At 46.3% G+C, this 20,875-nt stretch overlaps 1 protein-coding gene across 1 annotated transcript in view; it reads right to left on the bottom strand.

Moving 5' to 3' along the window:
• The window catches only part of LOC125430561 (mitotic spindle assembly checkpoint protein MAD1-like), a 283,288-nt gene extending 263,932 nt beyond the window's left edge, over positions 1 to 19,356 (bottom strand). Inside the window, exon 1 of the mRNA XM_048492541.1 lies at positions 19,203 to 19,356. Coding sequence (XP_048348498.1) covers positions 19,203 to 19,244 — 42 coding nt within the window. The 5' untranslated portion in view covers positions 19,245 to 19,356. The remainder of the gene's footprint in view (positions 1 to 19,202) is intronic.
• Between the last annotated feature and the right edge of the window lie 1,519 nt (positions 19,357 to 20,875).

The following is a 20,875-nucleotide window of genomic DNA, read 5'->3' as shown; positions in this document are numbered from 1 at the left end:
ACATGTAGGATGTGAAAGCAAGGGCCTTCTGCAGCTATTGCTCCCGATCACCTGGTCTGTCAAGCCATTTGCAATCTCAGATCAAAGAAGATCAAGATTGGTAGCCATAGATCGACTTCTCCTCCATAAATCTGTCCAAGCCCCTTTTAAAGCTATCCAGGTTAGTGGCCATCACCACCTCCTGTGACAGCATATTCCAAACACCAATCACACGTTGCGTGAAGAAGTGTTTCCTTTTATTAGTCCTAATTCTTCCCCCCAGCATTTTCAATGGATGCCCCCTGGTTCTAGTATTGTGAGAAAGAGAGAAAATTTTCTCTCTGTCAACATTTTCTACCCCATGCATAATTTTATAGACTTCAATCATATCCCCCCTCAGTCGTCTCCTCTCCAAACTAAAGAGTCCCAAACGCTGCAGCCTCTCCTCATAGGGAAGGTGCTCCAGTCCCTCAATCATCCTTGTTGCCCTTCTCTGCACTTTCTCCATCTCCTCAATATCCTTTTTGAGATGCGGCGACCAGAACTGGACACAGGACTCCAAGTGTGGTCGCACCACGGCTTTATATAAGGGCATGACAATCTTTGCAGTTCTATTCTCAATTCCTTTCCTAATGATCCCCAGCATAGAGTTTTTAGACTGTTCGTTAAACTCTCTCTTGCTGCAACTTCATGCAAGGTTGTAAATTCTAACACCACCAATTCTAACAATTCTAACATTGTTAACATTGTTCTAAATTCTGTAAATTCTAACACCACCAATACTTTTTAAAATTCCCCTCCAGGTAGTTGATGCCCTCCAAAGTCCAGGAGACATCCCCACGGCTCCCTCCACAGACCTGGACGACCACATCGATCAGATTCCAGACACCTGGGATTTAATTTATTCCTTATATATTGCAAGAAAGGAATTCTAGCCAAGAACGGTTGTTTCTATAGCATCAAGCCCCTCTGGAATCGGAAAACAAAGAACTCAGACTACCACTTGCAGGGGGGAAAAAACGAACATCAAAATCCCAAAATCTCTCTCGCCTTCCTTATCGTTCTCCCCCTCCCCTCTATTGTTGTTTCTGAAATGCTTTTCAGACTTTTCAAAGCTGCAGAGAAAAACAAGGTGTTTTTTTCCACAGGACGGCTTGCAATTCTTCACGTTTTTTTTATTCTCCTTGTCTCTGCCCGGTCTATATGTTTGCTTTCAGGTTTGAAAAGGACCCCCACTAGATCTTTTGGTTTTGTAACACAGCAAACAAAGGTCGCTCTCCAAAGAGCAAACATCTTCCAAGGAGGGGGGGTGACGCCAAAAGGCCGATGTTCCCTAGCTCAGTGATGGCGAACCTGTGGCACGGGTGCCAGAGGTGGCACTCAGAGCCCTCTCTGTGGGCCCGCACAAACAGAGTTCATTGTGTAGGGGGGAAATTGCCCCCCCACACACACACACACATCTAGGCTGGCCTGGGCTGCTGGGCTCGATTATTAGCATTAAACCTAAGACCTAGTTTTGGGGAAGCAGTGTAGGTAACCCTGTTAAGCACGGTTAAAACCCACTGATTTTCATGCAAAGAACTAAAGCGTGATCCTTTACCTGGGAGTAAGCTTGGTTGCTGGCAATGTGGCTTGCTTCTGAGTAAACCCTCCTAGGGTCGTGATTCACCCATTCGAAGAGTTGCTTCAAAGCAAAGCCAACAACTACCACCAAGCTTACTCCCGAGTAACACACGCCTCAGAGCCAACCATTTTTTCTTAACTAAAACCTCAGTATTCAGGTTAAATGGCAGTGTTGGCACTTTGCACTAAATAAGTGGGTTTGGGGTTGCAATTTGGGCACTCGGTCTCAAAAAGGTTCGCCATCACTGCCCTGGCTCTACTAATTCCCTAGGGGAGCAAAGATCCCTGAAAACTCCCTTTCCCCGCAGAGAAATATTCCTGCCGCTTTTGCTCAGTTCTTGGAAACCAAAAGCAGGTGAGCTAGAAAGGACCAGGATACACTCACACGCAGACGGAGGACTTGTTTACCTCTGTGGAAGATGGAGTAAAGGCATGCAGATCCGGCCACTGCAAATAAAATGTTTGAAGGTGGGCTTTGCGAAGCAGAATGGGCTTCTGGGTTTGGCAGACAAGACACACAAAAAGAAGAAATCTCTGTTTTTGTCTTTTTAGACTAAGGCCCCTTCCGCACATGCAGAATAATGCACTTTCAATCCACTTTCAGTGCACTTTGAAGCTGTGCGGAATAGCAAAATCCACTTGCAAACAATTGTGAAAGTGGACTGAAAGTGCATTATTTTGCACGTGCGGAAGGGGCCATAAGTTGTAAAATGACCTGACCTGAATAGCCGGGGCTAGCTTGATCTTGTCAGAGGGGAAGCGAAGAAGGGTCCGGAAGGGACATCTGTTTTGGATTTGCTTGCGTGATTATTTAGGGAGATATATTTTTTCCCTGCTTCCCCTTTTCACAATCTTGGCCCGAGGCAATTAAGCAAACAAAGAAAAATAAAATGGTATGCAGAGCTGTTGAAAATCCTCACTTCTCTATTACTTTTCCACACACTTATATTTCCTGGGAGCAATGCCAAACCCGGCCCGAAAAAAATCGGTGGTTCGGGTTTTTTCCCCTGGGACAAAGAAGTAAACAACATTACATTTGAAACGTGCCCGCTCCCTCCCCTCCCTTACGTCACTCTCTTTACTTATGAAATCACGTCTGCTCGGATATCGCTGTATAATGTAGGCCTTTTTTTTTCTTCCTACGGCAAAAGTTGTAACCTTAATGGAGTGGATTATATTCAGTCAGATCACACACTCCTGGAAAAATATGCCCAAAAAAATATATTAAAACCGACAGCGTCGCAGACTTTCAATTCATTTATTTATATATATAAATAAAATCCTCATCTCATTAGTTTCCGCTGTTTCCTCGCATGATAATACCCCGGCGCTCACACCTTTCCTATTCTCCCTAGCAAGACCTCCATTAGCATGTAAATAGCTGGAAGATAGGAGAAAATGGGAGGAAGGGAAGAACTCTTTAATTAACTTTAATCCTCCGCAAATCCAACGGGCAATGGGCTCTGACGGTTCTCGACGGGAGACCTTCTCCAGAGGCTCCCTATAAGGGAGACAGAATGAGCAATCCGACCTCAGGTGCAACATTTAGACATTTCTCCCTGCAAAATGCTGACCTGGATTGCAACTGGACAGATGAACCTGGCCATTACACCGAGACCCTGGGTTGACAGCGTGGTGTAGTCGTTAAGAGCAGGTGAATTCTAATCTGGAGAACCGGGTTTGATTCCCCACTCCTCCATCTGAGTGGCAGAGGCTTATCTGGTGAACCAGATGCATTTCTGCACTCCTACATTCCTGCTGGGTGACCTTGGGCCAGCCCCAGTTCTCTCAGAAGGGGCCTTGGTGGCATTATACCCCACTGGAGATCGTTCCTTCCCAAACTCTAACCCCCCTGGGGTCCAGCCCCAAATCACAAACACAATATATCGTAAAGGTTATTGATCGCTTGTACACACATTCCCCTTTCTGATTGTTACCACTGCTGCTCGGGCAACATTAAGTGATTTCAGCTCAGGCAACGTAGTGAGGCGCAGGAAGCCGGTGTTCTTCAAAAGCAAAGTATTTTATTCGGAAGTGGTTATTGCAGCTCGGGCAGGGGAATCGCGCCCTCGTAACCAAGCGCTAGAACTTTTATACACAAACATCAAAAAAAGGGGCAAGGGGCAGGTAAGAGTGCAGAAAAGGGGCAGGTAAGGGGGCAGGTCCCTTACCATACAACAATATAGAACCATCAACACATAAAGGAAAAGATACAATTACAACTTTGTGAATGGGACCATGAAATCTTGCTGTCAGGAGTCTACCTGTGGGACTTTACCTTAGTGCTGAAATGGAGAGCAGAGAGAGTCCATTCATAAAACTGGATGAGCCTGTTTAACGCACCCAGGAATCTGGTTATCAGATGGGCTGCTTCCTTGAGTTATGACCTGAGGCTCCCGCGCCTCAGTCCCGCAACAAAAGAAAGTTCAAATGGTCCAATGGTGATCTCGGCACGTTCTTCAACGGCTGGGATATCTGGGGTGCCGTCATCAGATTCAATTTGTAAATCCAAAGGGGTCTTTGTTTCCACTAAAGAGATCTACCGGGTGTTGGCCCAAACTGAACTCAAATGCTAGCTTCATTCTTAATATCAGCTGTTACAAGCTATTGCTTTTACCCATAGATACAAATATTTAAAATAACATTTCTAAACTTAAACATTAGAGGAAACCTTAACGAACCTTCAATACAGTACAAGCACATATACCTATAAGCAAGAGTATCCTAAACTGACAGTAGCAAAACCTTAATTTAACTAAAGTATAATCCTAAACATTGGGCAGCTAATAAATTCAGCATTGAGGGGGCTTATATTAAACCTTAAAAGGGACAAAGGCAATAAGGAAACCATGTAAAATGTCAGCACATTTGTATGTACACGTTCTTTCCATGCCTTGCGGAGGCTTTCGGACAACACTGGTCTCTTTGTTCTGATCCTTAGCCAGTGTAGTTCAGGTAACTCGACTCAGGAAAATATTTTGGCTATTTTCCTGGCGGTAACATGATCCTTCACCAACATGACTAGTATGCTTCCAAGTTCTCCCCGACAACCATTAGAGCTGCTTAAAAAATTATTTGTATCCCGCTTTTCCTCATGGCTGAAACACGAGGAAGAAACGTACTTATTTGGCACATGAATGAACCATTTAAAACAGGGGTCTCGGGACTTTTCAAACCTGAAGATACCTTTGGAATCCTGACCTAGCATGGTGGACACGGGCACAAAATGGCTGCTGAAGGAGGCGGAGCCAGTCCTAGAATGGCCGCCACAGCTTTTCATCAGATACACCATTAAATGAGCTTCACGCCATTCGGAAAACACTTGGCAGAAGCCAGGAAAAATGCTGGCGGGTGCCACTGGTCACCACGATGCCTCCGGTCGCCACGTCGGAGACTCATGATTTAAACATTCTGGACCAAAGCAGTTGACTCCATGGTTAAAGTGACCAGATTCTTCTTATTAAAAAGCGGGGCGCGCGCACGCGCACCTGCACACTGCCTTTTGCGCGGCGCTCCCCGGTCAGGAGGGAAGTACCCCAGAAGGCACTGCGGCAGCTGCAGTGCCTTCTGGGGTGCTTCCCTGTTTCCTGACTGGGGAGCGCCGCCGCAAAAGGCAGTGTGCTGCTGCGGGCCATTGTCCCTAATCGGGACAATGGCATAAGCCCGGCGGGACGCGGGACACTCTACGCAAAAGCGTGAGTGTCCCGCGAAAATCGGGACGGCTGGTCACCGTATCCATGGTGCACAAGAAATGCCCGTAACTCCTGGACTTTCCATAGCAATCGTGGTTTGGAGAAGCATTTGATACAAAAACTAGCATGAAGATAAAGGGAGAATCTCAGAAAACAAACCAACCATTCCAGTCACCATTCAAAAGCAGCCGAACTACCGGTTTTGCGACCTGCAAGGGGGGAAAAAAATATCCGCGAGGAAAGAAACCAATTGCCGTCTCATTTTGGATACTCCGTCTTAAAACCCAGGCTGGGCCACGACCAATTACGGATATTGACCCGGAGAACAGGAAGAGAATGCCGTAAGAAATTAAGTGGCGGAGACAGGCGGACCTTTTAATTTGAGATTGTTTTTAAAAGGGACACTCCCGATCCCCGTCAGCCAAGAGGCTAACAAAAGATGCAATTGAACTTTAAATACAGATGCTACATCACAATAATTACCAGGCAACAATCCTCCAATTACTTAACCAGCGCTTAAATAAAAGCCGAAGGCCATTAGCCATTTTTTATTATCGCGGAACTGATGTATTTTACTGCATCATTAGCAAAATTAGCTTTAAAAACCTACAGGAGGAAGCTAGATTTATGCTTCTGTTTTGTATATATACAACTGTATACACTGACGAAAGGCTAACGTCCCGTTTTTTCTGAGTTTGGTAAAGTGTGGAAAAATGGGGAAGGCAGTGGCAAACCACCTCATAAAAATAGTCTGCCTAATAAGTGTTGTGAAGTATAAGCTGGGTGCTACCTATACTATACCTATACCTGGCTACAGAGGTGGGATCCAGCAGGTTCTCACAGGTTCCCGAGAGTAAGTTACTAATTATTTGTGTGTGCCGAGAGGGGGTTACTAATGGGTGATTTTGCCACGTGATTTTTGCTTTAGTTACGCCCCTCCTCTCAGCAGTAGCACGCAGAACTTGAAGCTAGCAGGAGGTGCACCGGTGTGTGCAGCAGCCTGCGCCTGCGTGCATTCGTTTCCCGCCCGGCGCAGCGGCTGCATCCTTGCCACAGCCCCGCCCAGGAATGCCCCACCCCCGGAATGCCCAGCCACGCCCCCAGAATGCCCCACCCAGCCCCATTGGTGCTACTCCACAGTTTGAATCCCACCACCATGGGAACCTAAATTTTTTTGGATCCCACCACTGCCTGGCTACCTATACTTTAATATATCAAAGGTCCCCAACCTTTCTGAACCTGGGTAGGTTTTGAAATCTGACACAAAGTGATGGGTAAAGCAATAAAACGGCAGCCACAGGAGGCAGACCTCACCACAAAATGGCTGCCACAGGAGGCAGACCTCACCACAAAATGACTGCCACAGGAGGCAGAGCCAACCACAAAATGGTCATTACAGAAAGCAGAGCCAATACACCACAAAATGGCTGCCACAGGAGGCAGACCTCACCACAAAATGGCTGCCACAGGAGGCAGACCTCACCACAAAATGGCTGCCACAGGAGGCAGAGCCAACCACAAAATAGTCCTGACAAGAGGCAGGACCAACTACCAAATGGCCACCACAAGAGGCAGAGCCAACCACAAAATGGCCATCACAGAAAGCAGAGCCAATCCACATACAGATTAAAAAATATTTTCTTGGCTATATCTGTGGCAACACAATGCTACTCTGAGGGGGTTGTAGCAAAAGTTTCTTTCAGAGGCTTAAAACCCCGAAGAACAGCTATCGTGAAATCACAAACTACTCAAGACAGGAAATCTTATCCCCGATATCTCACATATCCTCAAGGGCTTGCAATTATTCGAAAAACCAAACACCTCCGCCTGGGCTAATGACAGCCCTCCTTGCATTACAAAATCGATATTAGATTTTGTAATGCAATCATCAGAGAGATATAAGAACTGGTAAAGGGCTTCTAATTGTTTGGGGGACTTGCGGCATCTGGTTAACCCCTCTCTCTTCCCGGGCGACAGACTGCGTTTCCTCGCAAGTCAAGCGGAGGATTTAAATATACTTTAAGAGCTGCTTGCTCGAACACCAAGTTAATAAGCTCCCAGGAACCTAATAATTTTAAGCCTGCAGCCTTCTGCAATTTTTAATTGTGCTTTTCCAAATACAACATATCGCAGCTGCTATTTAGGACCGGTCTGCGGCCCTTGAGAAATCTCTGGAAAGACATGGTTGGCTGGGGGTGGAAATTTCTGTCCAGTGGCTGCCAACCTGTGGCGAGTAAATCCAGTAGCACCTTAGAAACCTACACGATGTTCGGTTTAGAGGTATATAAGAGCCAAAGCACCCTTCACTGTATCTGACGAAGGGAGCTTTCAAGCTCAAATGCTCACGTGCCGAAAACTTTCCCAGTCTCTTACGATGCCTCTGGACTCTGATGATGCTCTTTTACTGGGGACGAACACAAGGAGCAGCAGTGGCGTAGGAGGTTAAGAGCTCGTGTGTCTAATCTGGAGGAACCGGGTTCGATTCCCAGCTCTGCCGCCTGAGCTGTGGAGGCTTCTCTGGGGAATTCAGATTAGCCTGTGCACTCCCACACACGCCAGCTGGGTGACCTTGGGCTAGTCACAGCTTCTCGGAGCTCTCTCAGCCCCACCCACCTCACAGGGTGTTTGTTGTGAGGGGGGAAGGGCAAGGAGATTGTGAGCCCCTTTGAGTCTCCTGCAGGAGAGAAAGGGGGGATATAAATCCAAATTCTTCTTCTTCTTCTTATCTGCATGGAAATACAGCATTGTGGCGTTTCAAGGAAGAAGAAGAGTTTGGCTTTATACTCCACCTGTCTCTCCTGTAAGGAGACTCAAGGTGGCTTTCAAGCTCCTTTCCCTTCCTCTCCCCACAACAGACACCTTGTGAGGCAGGTGGAGCTGAGAGAGTTCGGAGAGAACTGTGACTAGCCCAAGGTCACCCAGCAGGAACGTAGGAGTGTGAAACCACATCTGCTTCACCAGCTAAGCCTCCAACATGCAGGTGGAGGAGTGGGGAATCAAACCCGGCTCTCCAGATTAGAATCCACCTGCTCTTAACCACTGCACCAAAAGCAACTTCTGAAAAGTGATTTATTTCTTAAAAGGGGGAAATGGATTCCAGAGGATCCAAGTGGATCCTAAAGACCAGTGTTTCCATACAAGGTCAAAAAACTCGCCTGTAATCTTATGGGGTGGTGTGGAAGGGGGAGACAGACTGGGGGTCCCTCTTTTCTGCTCACTTAAGAAGAAGAAGAAGAAGAGTTTGGATTTATATCCCCCCTTTCTCTCCTGCAGGAGACTCAAAGGGGCTGACAATCTCCTTGCCCTTCCCCCCTCACAACAAACACCCTGTGAGGTAGGTGGGGCTGAGAGAGCTCCGAAGCTGTGACTAGCCCAAGGTCACCCAGCTGGCATGTGTGGGAGTGTACAGGCTAATCTGAATTCCCCAGATAAGCCTCCACAGCTCAGGCGGCAGAGCTGGGAATCAAACCCGGTTCCTCCAGATTAGATACACGAGCTCTTAACCTCCTACGCCACTGCTGCTCTTGACACACAAAGGTCACAATTCCACACTACTACTAACCCTTTCCATGTTATTTTGACTGCTGAAAGCAGGTCAGGGGCTTTCCATCTCCGTTTCCACCTCCGCCCCCACAAGACACGCCACCATAGCAAACGTCTTCTAAAAGAGCGACACGGATAAGATGTTTTGTTCAGACCCTGCTATATTTCTAGAAATTGCTTTCTCTCTTCCCATCACTGAATTACACGTTGCTCTCCCCGAAAGAATAATGCAATAATATTTCCAAACAAGATCAGTCTAATAACTTTGCAAATGGCATTTCCCAACAAACACACAAACAAAAGGGAGATTGCTTTCGGTCCTGCCGCGCTGTTTCTTTTAAAAACAAAACTTCGCATCCGTCTCCCAGTCTTGAAGCACAACACATTAATGCCGAGAATTAAATTTTGCAGCCACGAAGAGAGATCCGTCTACAAAGGCCAGAGGAGAATTTTATAACAGCAGTGTATTGAATTCTTCGATGCACGCCCCACGTTTCCACTGGCGTTCCCCAAACCGCCAAGCACACACCATTATGCCAAACAATTACAACAAATCAAAGGGATACAGTGGCAGCAAAAAGAAAAAATGACTCATGGAAAATGATGCTGGAGTTACTTGTTTTTATTATCACATTCCTATCCCGTCCATCTCCACAGAGAACAAACTCGCGGAGGATGAAAGCTGAGAACGCTGGGGAACGGCCACCATGATGAACAGCGTGTGGATCAGGGGTCATCAACCTTTGGGATTCTGACCCACCATGGCGGCCGACATCACAAAATGGCTGCCCCAAAATAACAGACATGGGAGGTGGAGCCAAACAAAATGGCTGCTGAGGGTTACCTTCAATCACACAGCAAAGATTGTTGGGTTGTGGCAGCGACTGCCAAGGCAATATTTTGGAAAATGTGGACAACCAAGAAGAAGAAGAAGAAGAAGAAGAACAAGAAGAAGAAGAAGAAGAAGAAGAAGAGGAAGAGGAAGAGGAAGAGGAAGAGGAAGAGGAAGAGGAAGAGGAAGAGGAAGAAGAAAAGGAAGAAGAAGAAGAAGAGAAAGAAGAAAAAAAGAAGAGGAGGAGGAGGAGGATTTTGGATTTATACTCTCCCTTTCTCTCCTGTTAGGAGACTCAAGGTGGCTTACAAACTCCTTTCTCTTCCTCTCCCCACAACAGACACCATGTGAGGTAGATGGGGCTGAGAGAGTTCTGAGAGAACTGTGACTAGCTCAAGGTCACCCAGCAGGAATGTAGGAGTGCGGAAGCACATCTGGTGCACTAGTCACAAGCCTTTATTGGCATAAAATAAACATACAAAATCAGCATACAAAATTTGCCCATTATTGCTCACAATTATAGACACTGGTACTAAAATACTAAATACTAAAATATATACATGGTCTTTCTGTAACTATAGGACATTCCTTCAGCTAAGTTAACTCACTTAAACGTCATCGGATACTGACAGAAGCTAGCAAAATTACTGCTGGCTATATGTGGTCATAATACATAGACATTGGTGCACTAGATAAGTCTCTGCCACTCAGGTGGAGGAGTGGGGAATCAAGTCTGGTTCTCCACATTAGAGTCCACCTGCTCTTAACCACTTCACCACACTGGCTTTCAAGGTTTTAACTCAATCATGGGATCATGCCCATTTGGTCTTCCTGGAGCCCAGCCACGGTTCAGCAGGTGCCAGCCTACCATCAAATCATTTCATTCCTCTCGCCCCTTCTTATTTCCGCCACAACTTAGGCAGAGATGCTTCGCGCTTCAATGCTCCCACTGCGACAAGCCAGAGAGAGCAAAACAGATGCACATAGACGTCTTCTGGAGCCGCCAAGAAAAACCCAGACTCTGGATGGCCCCGTCTTTGGCCCGTGTCGAAATGCTCAGTCGCAACGCTGGATTAATCTAGTTTCTTGATACTGGGTATAAAATATTCCAGCTCCTGTAACCCTCAGAAGACGACGCATCCCAGGGGAGATGTAGATAATGAAGGTCAAATAAATCTCTCTCTTGTTCATGTATTTCTAATTTTCGCAAACTAACCTCCAAGCGGCGAGAGAGATATTAATGTTCTTTTTTTTCCCTTCCTTTCCTCGGAGAAAGCAGAATCCATTAGCCGTTCTGGATGAGGAACGGCTCTTGAAGGCCCCGAGAAAGCCCCACGGGAAGGGCCGCCGTCCTTATTTTGATTTAGTGTTACCTAAATGGCTCGTATCACCGTGGTGTTAAACACCTTGGCCATCAGCTAAGGTTACCAGATAACCGGAAAGCTGCAGGCAAAGAGAATTGCCCTGTCTTTGAAAGAAAAAGAACCCCCCAAAAAGGTAATTCACCACTACAGTTACCTCTCTTGTTCACAGGAAACTTTCAGATGCAGGATTCTTCTTCTTGAAGGTTCTGTCTTCCCGTTTAATCGCTGACACAAACCTCCCCTGGACACGTGCAATTTTCCAGTGTTAAAACGGATTGAAAGTGCATTATTCTTCATGTGTGGGAGAGGCCTGAGTAATTCCATGCAATTCACTTGAGTTTCAGTCAGAAAGATGGACTACAAATTACATATGGAGAGCCAGCATGGTTTAGTGATTAAGAGCAGGTGCACTCTAATCTGGGGAACCCAGTTTGATTCCCCACTCTGCCACTTGAGCTGTGGAGGGTTATCTGGGGAACCAGATTAGCCTGTACACTTCCACACATGCCAGCTGGGAGACCTTGGGCCAGTCACAGTTCTTCTGAGTAGGTCAACTATTGGATAGAGAGTTCTCTACCCTAATCACCGCAGCCAAGAAAACGTGTTCCCCCCTGTATTTTTCTCTCCCATTTGAACGGGGCCACTTGGCACACTATCTGTATTGCTTAATAAACCCTGTTCAAAGGAGAGCCATAATGCTCGCCAGGTTTAATGTTATGCCTTCTGCCTTGTTACATGGCAGATTTAATAAGCAAGAAAAGGCTAAAAGATTGTGTCCATGTAACGATGGCTCAGTTGAATCTCTGGCCCACCAATTACTACACTGTCTCGGATTCAAGGAAATCAGATCCAAGTATGTGAATCTTACTCCTTTACATTTACCCCATCTCCCCAATTTAATTAGATTACACTACTTGTTGGACAACTCTGATCCTTCTCTCTGTACGATAGTGGCAGACTTTCTCCTGGAAATTACCAAACGCCAGTAGATTTCCTTAGACCTGTATTGTATATGCTTTTAATCTGTTTTTTATTACTGTTGTACTGTTGTCTATGCCAATAAAGGCTTGCTTCTTAAAAAGTTCTTTGGAGCTCTCTCAGCCCCACCCACCTCACAGGGTGTTTGTTGTGAGGGGGAAAGGGAAAGGAGATTGTAAGCCCCTTTGAGTCTCCTTACAGGAGAGAAAGAGGGGATGTAAATCCAAATCCTTTTTTTCTCCTCTATGTATGTATGCATGTATGTATGTAGATAGATGGACAGATAAAATTTTGACACTCCCTAGAAAGGCCCTGTATTCACCTACTTCTGGAAGCTAATCTCCATTTGCCTATTATAGACATGATCTGTCACTCAAGTAATTATACTCTTTAGCTATCAGCGGCAATTAAAACCCTTTGACGGGGAGGCGCTTAATAAAGGTCTCAAAATAAAACAGCGCAGCCCAAACACGGGGTTTCTAAATGTCAAGCATGCCCGCCATCATCTCGCAATGAGCATAATGACGAGACACACCATAAATCAGCATAAGTTATCCCGCCTTGGTGGAAAATGACAGCAATCTTACATTTGGAGAGCCGCGCGATTCTCATCACAGTCTTAATAGAAAACGGTTCCAGCGAGAATGGAGACAGTGTAGGGGGGGAAAAAACCCTGAGGACATTGAGATTCAGATTTGTTGTCGTTATATCTGGTTGAAGGTATTGCGGTGCGTTACGAAAACATGCTTATCTTATATGTGATTTCCACTGCCCCCTTTCGTAGAAAAGAGCGACCGATACAGGAAATGGAATAGCACCCCAGAGATGCCCGGGTTCCGGGCATCCTTTGCACCAGGCGCAGAAACCCGGAGAGATTATCGTCAGCCGTCCAAAGAATGGCAGCTGGTGTCAAAAAAAGCACACCTTGGGGCTTTCCGCACTGACAGAGTTGTACTGGTTTCTATCTAGGTTCACCTCAGTGTATCCGCACTGCAACTGAGCTCAATGTTGTTTTGTCTCAGTCCCCCCCCCCCCTCAGAACTGCAACATCCCTGTCGCAGTTATGAACTGCACCTTTCTGCTGGAACAAGGTCGATACCGCTTCGAAGCTTCGAAGTGCGGACGCATCGAAACGACACCTCATCCGTTCAACCAATCAGGCGCCCCTTTTGTGGCATGCGCAGAACGGGAGAGTTGTGGCGGGCATGTAACTGTAAAAACTGTAAAAAAAAAAAGAACGCTCCCGTTTCCCATGGTAACACAAGCTCCAATCATAATCGAGGAGCAAAACAGGCACCAAGATGATCCCGCCCACTTAGCTTGGTTCCAGTGGGCCAAGCAAGTTGCTGTGCGGACAGCCTGGAATTGCCCCCCACTGAAGGGAATCAAGTCGACCTTAGCTCCCTTCTGTAGTGTGGAAAGCCCCCTTCTTGATTGCAAAAGGGAACGTATAGAACCGTGGTGGCGAACCTCTGGCACTCCAGATATTATGGACTACAATTCCCATCAGCCCCTGCCAGCATGGCCAATTGGGAATGTAGTCCATGATGGGAATTGTAGTCCATGAACATTTGGAGTGCCAAAGGTTCGCCACCACTGGTATAGAAGCTATATAGAGAAGTCTTTCTCGGGTTATGATCCTCACTGTTTCGGCTTTTGACTTGCTAGCCTGGTCAAGAATCTTTCAGCAGCCACCATGCCTGGCCAAAAACACATCCAGCTTCATAGAATCATAGAGTTGGAAGAGACCCCCAAGGGCCATCAAGCTCAACCCCCTGCAATGCAGGAACACACAATCAAAGCACACCTGTCAGATGGCCATCCAGCCTCTCTTTAAAAACCTCCAAAGAAGGAGACTCCTGAGAAGAACATCAGAAGAGCCTTGCAGGATGGGAACAGTGACGGTCCATCTAGTCCAGCTTCCTGTCTCACATGGTGGCCAATCAATTCCTCTGTAGGGCCAACAACAGGGCATAGAGGCCAAGGCCTTCATAAGAACATCAGAGGACCCTAGTAGATCAGACCAGTGAAGGTCCATCTAATCCACCACACAATCTCAGACAGTGGCCAACCAGTTCCTCCCCTGACATTGCCTCCTAGAGCAGTGGTTCTCAGCCTGTGGGTTGGGACCCCTTTGGGGCTCGAACGACCCTTTCACAGGGGTCGCATAAGACTCTCTGCATCAGTGTTCTCCACCTGTAAAATGGATAAATGTTAGGGTTGGGGGTCACCACAACATGAGGAACTGTATTAAAGGGTCGTGGCATTAGGAACGTCAAGAACCACTGTCCTAGAGGGCTGATAAAGACAAGTGCTATTCACCAGAACAATTCTTGATCGTCTAAAACTCCAGTCCCAGATAACAAGCCACGTCTTGAAATATAACTGTTTCCAACAGAGCCATCAAACCACAGGGAGAAGTCCCAATGCCAGCAGCAGAAAGCAAACATATATATATATAGTGAATGATAAATTCACCCCCTTGTGACATCTGCAGCTCTGTCCTTGATCCACAGCCAAAGAAAGAAGGTCCCGTCCTTTTCTGAACCCTGAAAGGACAGACCAATGGGATTTTTCAAGCCCCGTGGGCTTCCTTGGAATAAACCCACACAACGTTTACCGGGTATAGGGAAGGAAAGGGTCATAGCATGTACAACCATATAGCCACCTTTGAAAGAAAGGTTTCCTGCAAGTATAGAATGTTACATTCCCAAGGCATAAGAAATTAGATTTGGAAATAAAGAAACTTCAGTCTCCCCTACCCACCCACCCACCCCCGGAATCTTTTCCATTTTCGGCCATTCAGACTCCAAAAGACTTTTGCCTCGGAAGCCGCTAATTAGATAATTAAATCTCAGGCTGGGCTATAAAGCTTTCACGGCAAAAAAAGTTATTATTATTAACAGGTAATATATCTGCTCAATTTAATATTAAACCACACGATCGTTTTGTTTTAATTAAAATGAAGCCTTCTGTCTGGCTTGGCAGGGGCGGGAACGGCACGCGACAAAGAGGTGTGTAAGTCCGTGGGCTGTACAAATCGGCTCCAGCTAGGGCTTCCAACTCTAGGTTAAAAAAAATTCCTTGAGATTTGGGGGTTAAGTGGGTGGGAACCAGTTCCATCCATGGGACGATAGGAGGAGGAGGAGGAGGAGGAGGAGGAGGAGGAGGAGGAGGAGGAGGAGGAGGAGGAGGAGGAGGAGGAGGAGGAGGAGGAGGAGGAGGAGGAGGAGGAGGAGAAGGAGAAGGAGAAGGAGAAGGAGAAGAAGGAGGAGGAGAAGAAGAAGAAGAAGAAGAAGAAGAAGAAGAAGAAGAGGAGGAGGAGGAGGAGGAGGAGGAGGAGGAGGAGGAGTTTGGATTAATATCCCCCCCCCTTTCTCTCCTGCAGGAGACTCAAAGGGGCTGACAATCTCCTTGCCCTTCCCCCCTCACAACAAACATCCTGTGAGGTAGGTGGGGCTGAGAGAGCTCCGAGAAGCTGTGACTAGCCCAAGGTCACCCAGCTGGCGTGTGTGGGAGTGCACAGGCTAATCTGAATTCCCCAGATAAGCCTCCACAGCTCTAGCGGCAGAGCGGGGAATCAAACCCGGTTCCTCCAGATTAGATACACAAGCTCTTAATCTTGAGGTTATGCACCAGAGGATTTGGGAGTACATGAAAAAAATTACATAATGGGTTTGCTAATTTGGGGGTACAGTCTTAGGAAAATGGGACGCCAAAGGGTACATGAGTAAGAAAAAGCCAGGGACCGGTGATTTATCGGAAGGGCGCAGGCGTCTTACAGCAATCAATATTACAGTGCTAAAATCAACAACTGCAATACAACAGAGACCTTGTGAGGTAGGTGGGGCTGAGAGAGTTCAGAGAGAACTGTGACTACCCCAAGGTCACCCAGCAGGAATGTAGGAGTGCGGAAACACATCTGGTTCTCCAGATAAGCCTCCGCCATTCAGGTGGAGGAGTGGGGAATCAAACCCGGTTCTCCAGATTAGAATCCACCTGCTCTTAACCGCTACACCACGCTGGCTTTTGTTAAGCAGAGCTGTTGTTTGAAATGTCGCTTGAGTTCAATGGCCCATGCACATTGACCACTTCGCTGGCCCCCCCGACATGTGGCTGGCTCAAGTCCCCCCCCCCTCAGGCGGCCATTTTGCGGTTACGCCTGCCCCCTTTTGTCATAAAGGTGCCCAGAGATGCTAAAAAGGTTGGGGACCCCTCCTCTAGACTCAGACTAAACCCCGTCCATGCCAGTCTCTCCTTACGGCAGACCAAATATATCTATTTGTGGAGGCAAGGGCGGAGAATCCCCCCCAAACACATTAGAAAACGAGGCATCTTCATATATCATCGGCCGCTCTGCAAATGAATCATAAGCCAGAGTGTACAACTCCTTAATTTATCCCCAGAGATCAAAGCTCGGTTTGACCGGAGCACTTTCCTTCCCAAGGTCAGGAACGGGGATTTTGAAACGCACAAAAAACCTTCCTGCAAATGCCAAGAAAAAGGACAGCCGTTTCCTTCCTCCTTATCGCTCGCTGGGATCCTAGAGGCGCGTTAGCCCTGCAGCCGACACAAAATATCTCAAGCTCCCTCTTGCGATACGGCTCGCTTTATGCTCCCGGAGGCTGCGCTGCAGACACATGTCACAGCATCTCCAGATTGGCAGCGCTGCAGAATGGCAGACCCGGGCAGAATAATTACACTGCCATCAACCCGTGTCGGGAAATCCTGAAGTTGAAAGCGATGGCCACGTAAAAGGGAAGGCGTTCCGGTGAAAACAATCGTTCTGGGAACAGAAAGGGCACGTTCTTCCAGGCGCTTTCAACTGGAACTTCCACGAGACTAGAAATGGACGGTTTCAGCCACGCCAATATCGACTATCTCTCCTCCACCGGCAAAAATTGAATGTCTGACTTGCTCCCCGCTTTTATTTCTTAGTAAAAAAAAATGTTTCCTGAGTTTCAGCATAACTCTGAGAGGGGTTTTATTGATAGTTTTAATACTGGACGCCGAGTGGTTTTTGTAGAACGCTGTAATTTTATGCTTTTAATGATGTTATTTATATTAATTATTTATTGCTTATGTAATATTAATTTGTCGTACACCGCCCAGAGCCCTCAGGGGATAGGGCGGTATATAAATATAATAAATAAATAAATAAATAAATAAATAAATGAATGAATGAATGAATGAATGAATGAATGAATGAATGAATGAATGAATGAATGAATGAATGAATGAATGAATGAATGAATGAATGAATGAAACCAACAAAACAAATGGACCAAGGGAGAAGGGCGCGGCTGAGCAGCAGAGTGTCCGCGTGGCATGCAGAAGGTTGCAGGTTTGATCCCCGCCATCTCCAGTTAAGCAGCAAGAACGAGGCGATGCGAAGGACTGCCGCCTGACACTCTTGGACAGCAGCTGCCGGTCTGAGTAGGCAATGCTGAACTTGATGAACGAAGCGTCTGACTCAGTATGAAGCAGCACCATACGTAAACACGTACCAAGATCCATTTAGAGTGCATTTCAAACTGAGGTCAACCTCAAGAGAATGCCCAACCATATCTCCAGCACCAGACAGGGCAACCAGAACGAGGTGAGGCGCTCCAAATGGAATCAAATCAGCTTTATAATCCTGGTTGCTTTGTTTATAGCCCCTTTCTTAGCAAATTTTCCACTGGGAAAGAGGACTCTGCTGCCACGCTGCCAATTTCCACTTAACGTTCATCTCCACACAATGTTGCTCCAAGGGGATAGAGGACCCCGAGGAACAACCACGTGACCAGGAGTAACCACGTTCCACAAAGGAGAAATTAGCAGGAAATGTCAAACTGGTCTGCCCCAAACCATAGAACTTTCTTTTCACCTGGGATACCAAGTCAACATTTTCACCAAAAATCAGCGTGAATTCAAAGACGAATGGGAGTTGCATTTTAAGTAAGTAAGTAAGTAAGTAGGTAGGTAGGTAGGTAGGTAGGTAGGTAGGTAGGTAGGTAGGTAGGTAGGTAGGTAGGTAGGTAGGTAGGTAGGTAGGTAGGTAGGTAGGTAGGTAGGTAGGTAGGTAGGTAGGTAGGTAGGTAGGTAGGTAGGTAGGTAGGTGGGTGGGTGGGTGGGTGGGTGGGTGGGTGGGTGGGTGGATGGATGGATGGATGGATGGATGGATGGATGGATGGATGGATGGATGGATGGATGGATGGATGGGTGGGTGGGTGGGTGGGTGGGTGGATGGATGGATGGATGGATGGAGAGAGATGATAGAGAGATGATAGAGAGATGATAGAGAGATAGATGATAGATGATAGATAGATAGATAGATAGATAGATAGATAGATAGATAGATAGATAGATAGATAGATAGATAGATAGATAGATAGATAGATAGATAGATAGATAGATAGATAGATAGATAGATAGATAGATAGATAGATAGATAGATAGATAGATAGATAGATAGATAGATAGATAGATAGATAGATAATCTACACACTATATATATGCATTGACAGATAATTGTACGTCAAGTATATATAACATTCTAATAAACTGATCAGTGTAAAGACTTCATGAACCATTGTAATAGCTTTTTTATGCTTATATAATTACATGTATTTGTTTATCAATCTCTATAGAGACACACATACATATAAACACTCACAAAATAGGAATATGGTAAAAATTAATTCGGCTGCCTAAACGATTAATGGTTCAAGTTGTTTTTATCCATTACACCAGCTAACTTTTTTATGTTGATCAATAAGATGATAAATGCAGATCTATTCAAGCACTTAAATCTGATTCAGACTATATTTGATTCTGATTATATAAATCAATACTTGTATTTATTATATGCTTTCCAGTTGTGATTATTGTGATTGTTACGCTTGCTTATTTTGTACCTTTAACTTCTCTTTAAACACATCCCAATTTTTTTTAAAAAAGTGTATTGCCAACAACAATCTTTGTCTCTTGTGTTGAAAAACCCTATGGGGTCGCCACAAGTTGGCAGTCACTTGACGCAAAAATAAATAACACGGACTAAATCAAACCACCAAGTAATTTTAACACCCGGCTTTTAAGCTTCCCAGAGATCCACAATTCCTCGCCAGGCGGGGAGGCAGCACAGGCCACCGGAAGGAGGAAGCAAACGCAAAACTGACTTTGGGGTTTTTTTTAGCAAAGAGACCTTACCTTGATAAGCAACTGCACGCGTTTCTGCAGACAGCGGGCCATTGTTTCAGCCTGCTCCCGTTTCTTCTTCTCCTCCAGAAGTTGGTTTTGCACCTTCAGGAGGTCATCTTCAAGTTGCTTCCGAGTGTTTTCGAGCTGCCAGAGGCTGCGGAAAGACAGAAGGAGCAGGCAGGATCAACAAAGAGTCCCCGATTTCGAGGCTTACCTCATAAAATCACCTCCAGAATGGAAACCATTCTGACCAGCTACAAGCCTCTTCCAATCTGTAAAGCTAAAAATACGTTCTTATTTGGGGGAAGGAAAGACCTAAGCAGGATACAAATAGTTTCTAGGATTGGTTGTGGTGGGTTTTCCAGGCTGTGTGGCCGTGGTCTGGTGGATCTTGTTCCTAACGTTTCGCCTGCATCTGTGGCTGGCATCTTCAGAGGTGTATCACAGAGGGAAGAAGAAGAAGAAGAAGAGTTTGGATTTCTATCCCCCCTTTCTCTCCTGCAGGAGACTCAAAGGGGCTTACAATCTCCTTGCCCTTCCCCTCTGAAACACCCTGGGGGGGAGGTGGGGTGGGGCTAGGAGAGCTCAGCTGTGACCCAGCCCAAGGTCACCCAGCTAGGCGTGTGTGGGGAGTGTACAGGCCAATCTAGATTCCCCAGAAGCCTCCACAGCTCAGCTGACAGGCGAGGGGAGATCAAACCGGTTCCCTTAGATCAGAGTGCACCTGCTCTTAGTCACTGCTCTTAGCCACTACGCCACTGCTGCTCTGTTACACACTGTTTCCAGTGAGAAGGGAATGTTTTAGTGGGGTATATATTGTCCATGTCCCAGGGTGTGTAACAGACTTCCCTCGGTGATACACCTCTGAAAATGCCAGCCACAGATGCAGGCGAAACGTTAGGAACAAGATCCACCAGACCACGGCCACACAGCCCAGAAAACCCATCACAACAAGTTGAATCCGGCCGTGAAAGCCTTCGATAGTTTCTAGGATTTTAATATATTTTTTTAATTTATTATGGCAGCAACCAGGCAAATTGGTCTTAAGCACAGCCTGATCTCTCGCTCACCCAAACATACTTAAACACATTTGTACCTTCAAAGATTGTTCCAGTATTAACTTATCGGCACCCCATTTGTCTCTTTACCCACTTCCAAAGATGCTTTCAGGAAGCAATCTGGCGCCATTTTCTCTTTTCCCCTTGTTATGCCCCCAAAGAGACTCCAAATATGTTAGCGTGCTAGGCAGAGTTACAGGGACGCTTAACGTTCACAGATGAACATTCAGACGATGCTTTTTGTAAAGAGGGAAAGTAGAGGGTTCGAGAAAACTGAGAGGCAATTAAACTGTCAGGCTGAGATCTAAGAGAAGAAGGAGAGTTTGGATTTATATCCCACCTTTCCCTCCTGTAAGGAGATTCAAGGTGGCTTACAAGCTCCTTTTCCTTCTTCTCCCCATAACAGACACCTTGTTGAGAGGGCAAGGTGGGCCTGAGGAGAGTTTGAGAGAGAACTGGCAGTAGCCAAGGTCACCCAGCAGGAATGCAGGGGTGCGGAAACACATCTGGTTCACCAGATAAGCCTCTGCCACTCAGGTGGAGGAATGGAGAATCAAACCCAGTTCTCCAGATTAGAACCCACGCCTGCTCTGTACTATTCCACAGCTCAGTCACTTTCAATAT

This window comes from Sphaerodactylus townsendi, linkage group LG04 (genome assembly GCF_021028975.2).
Source record: "Sphaerodactylus townsendi isolate TG3544 linkage group LG04, MPM_Stown_v2.3, whole genome shotgun sequence".
Classification (NCBI taxonomy): Eukaryota; Metazoa; Chordata; class Lepidosauria; order Squamata; family Sphaerodactylidae; genus Sphaerodactylus; species Sphaerodactylus townsendi.
This window is presented reverse-complemented; position numbering and strand designations above follow the sequence as displayed.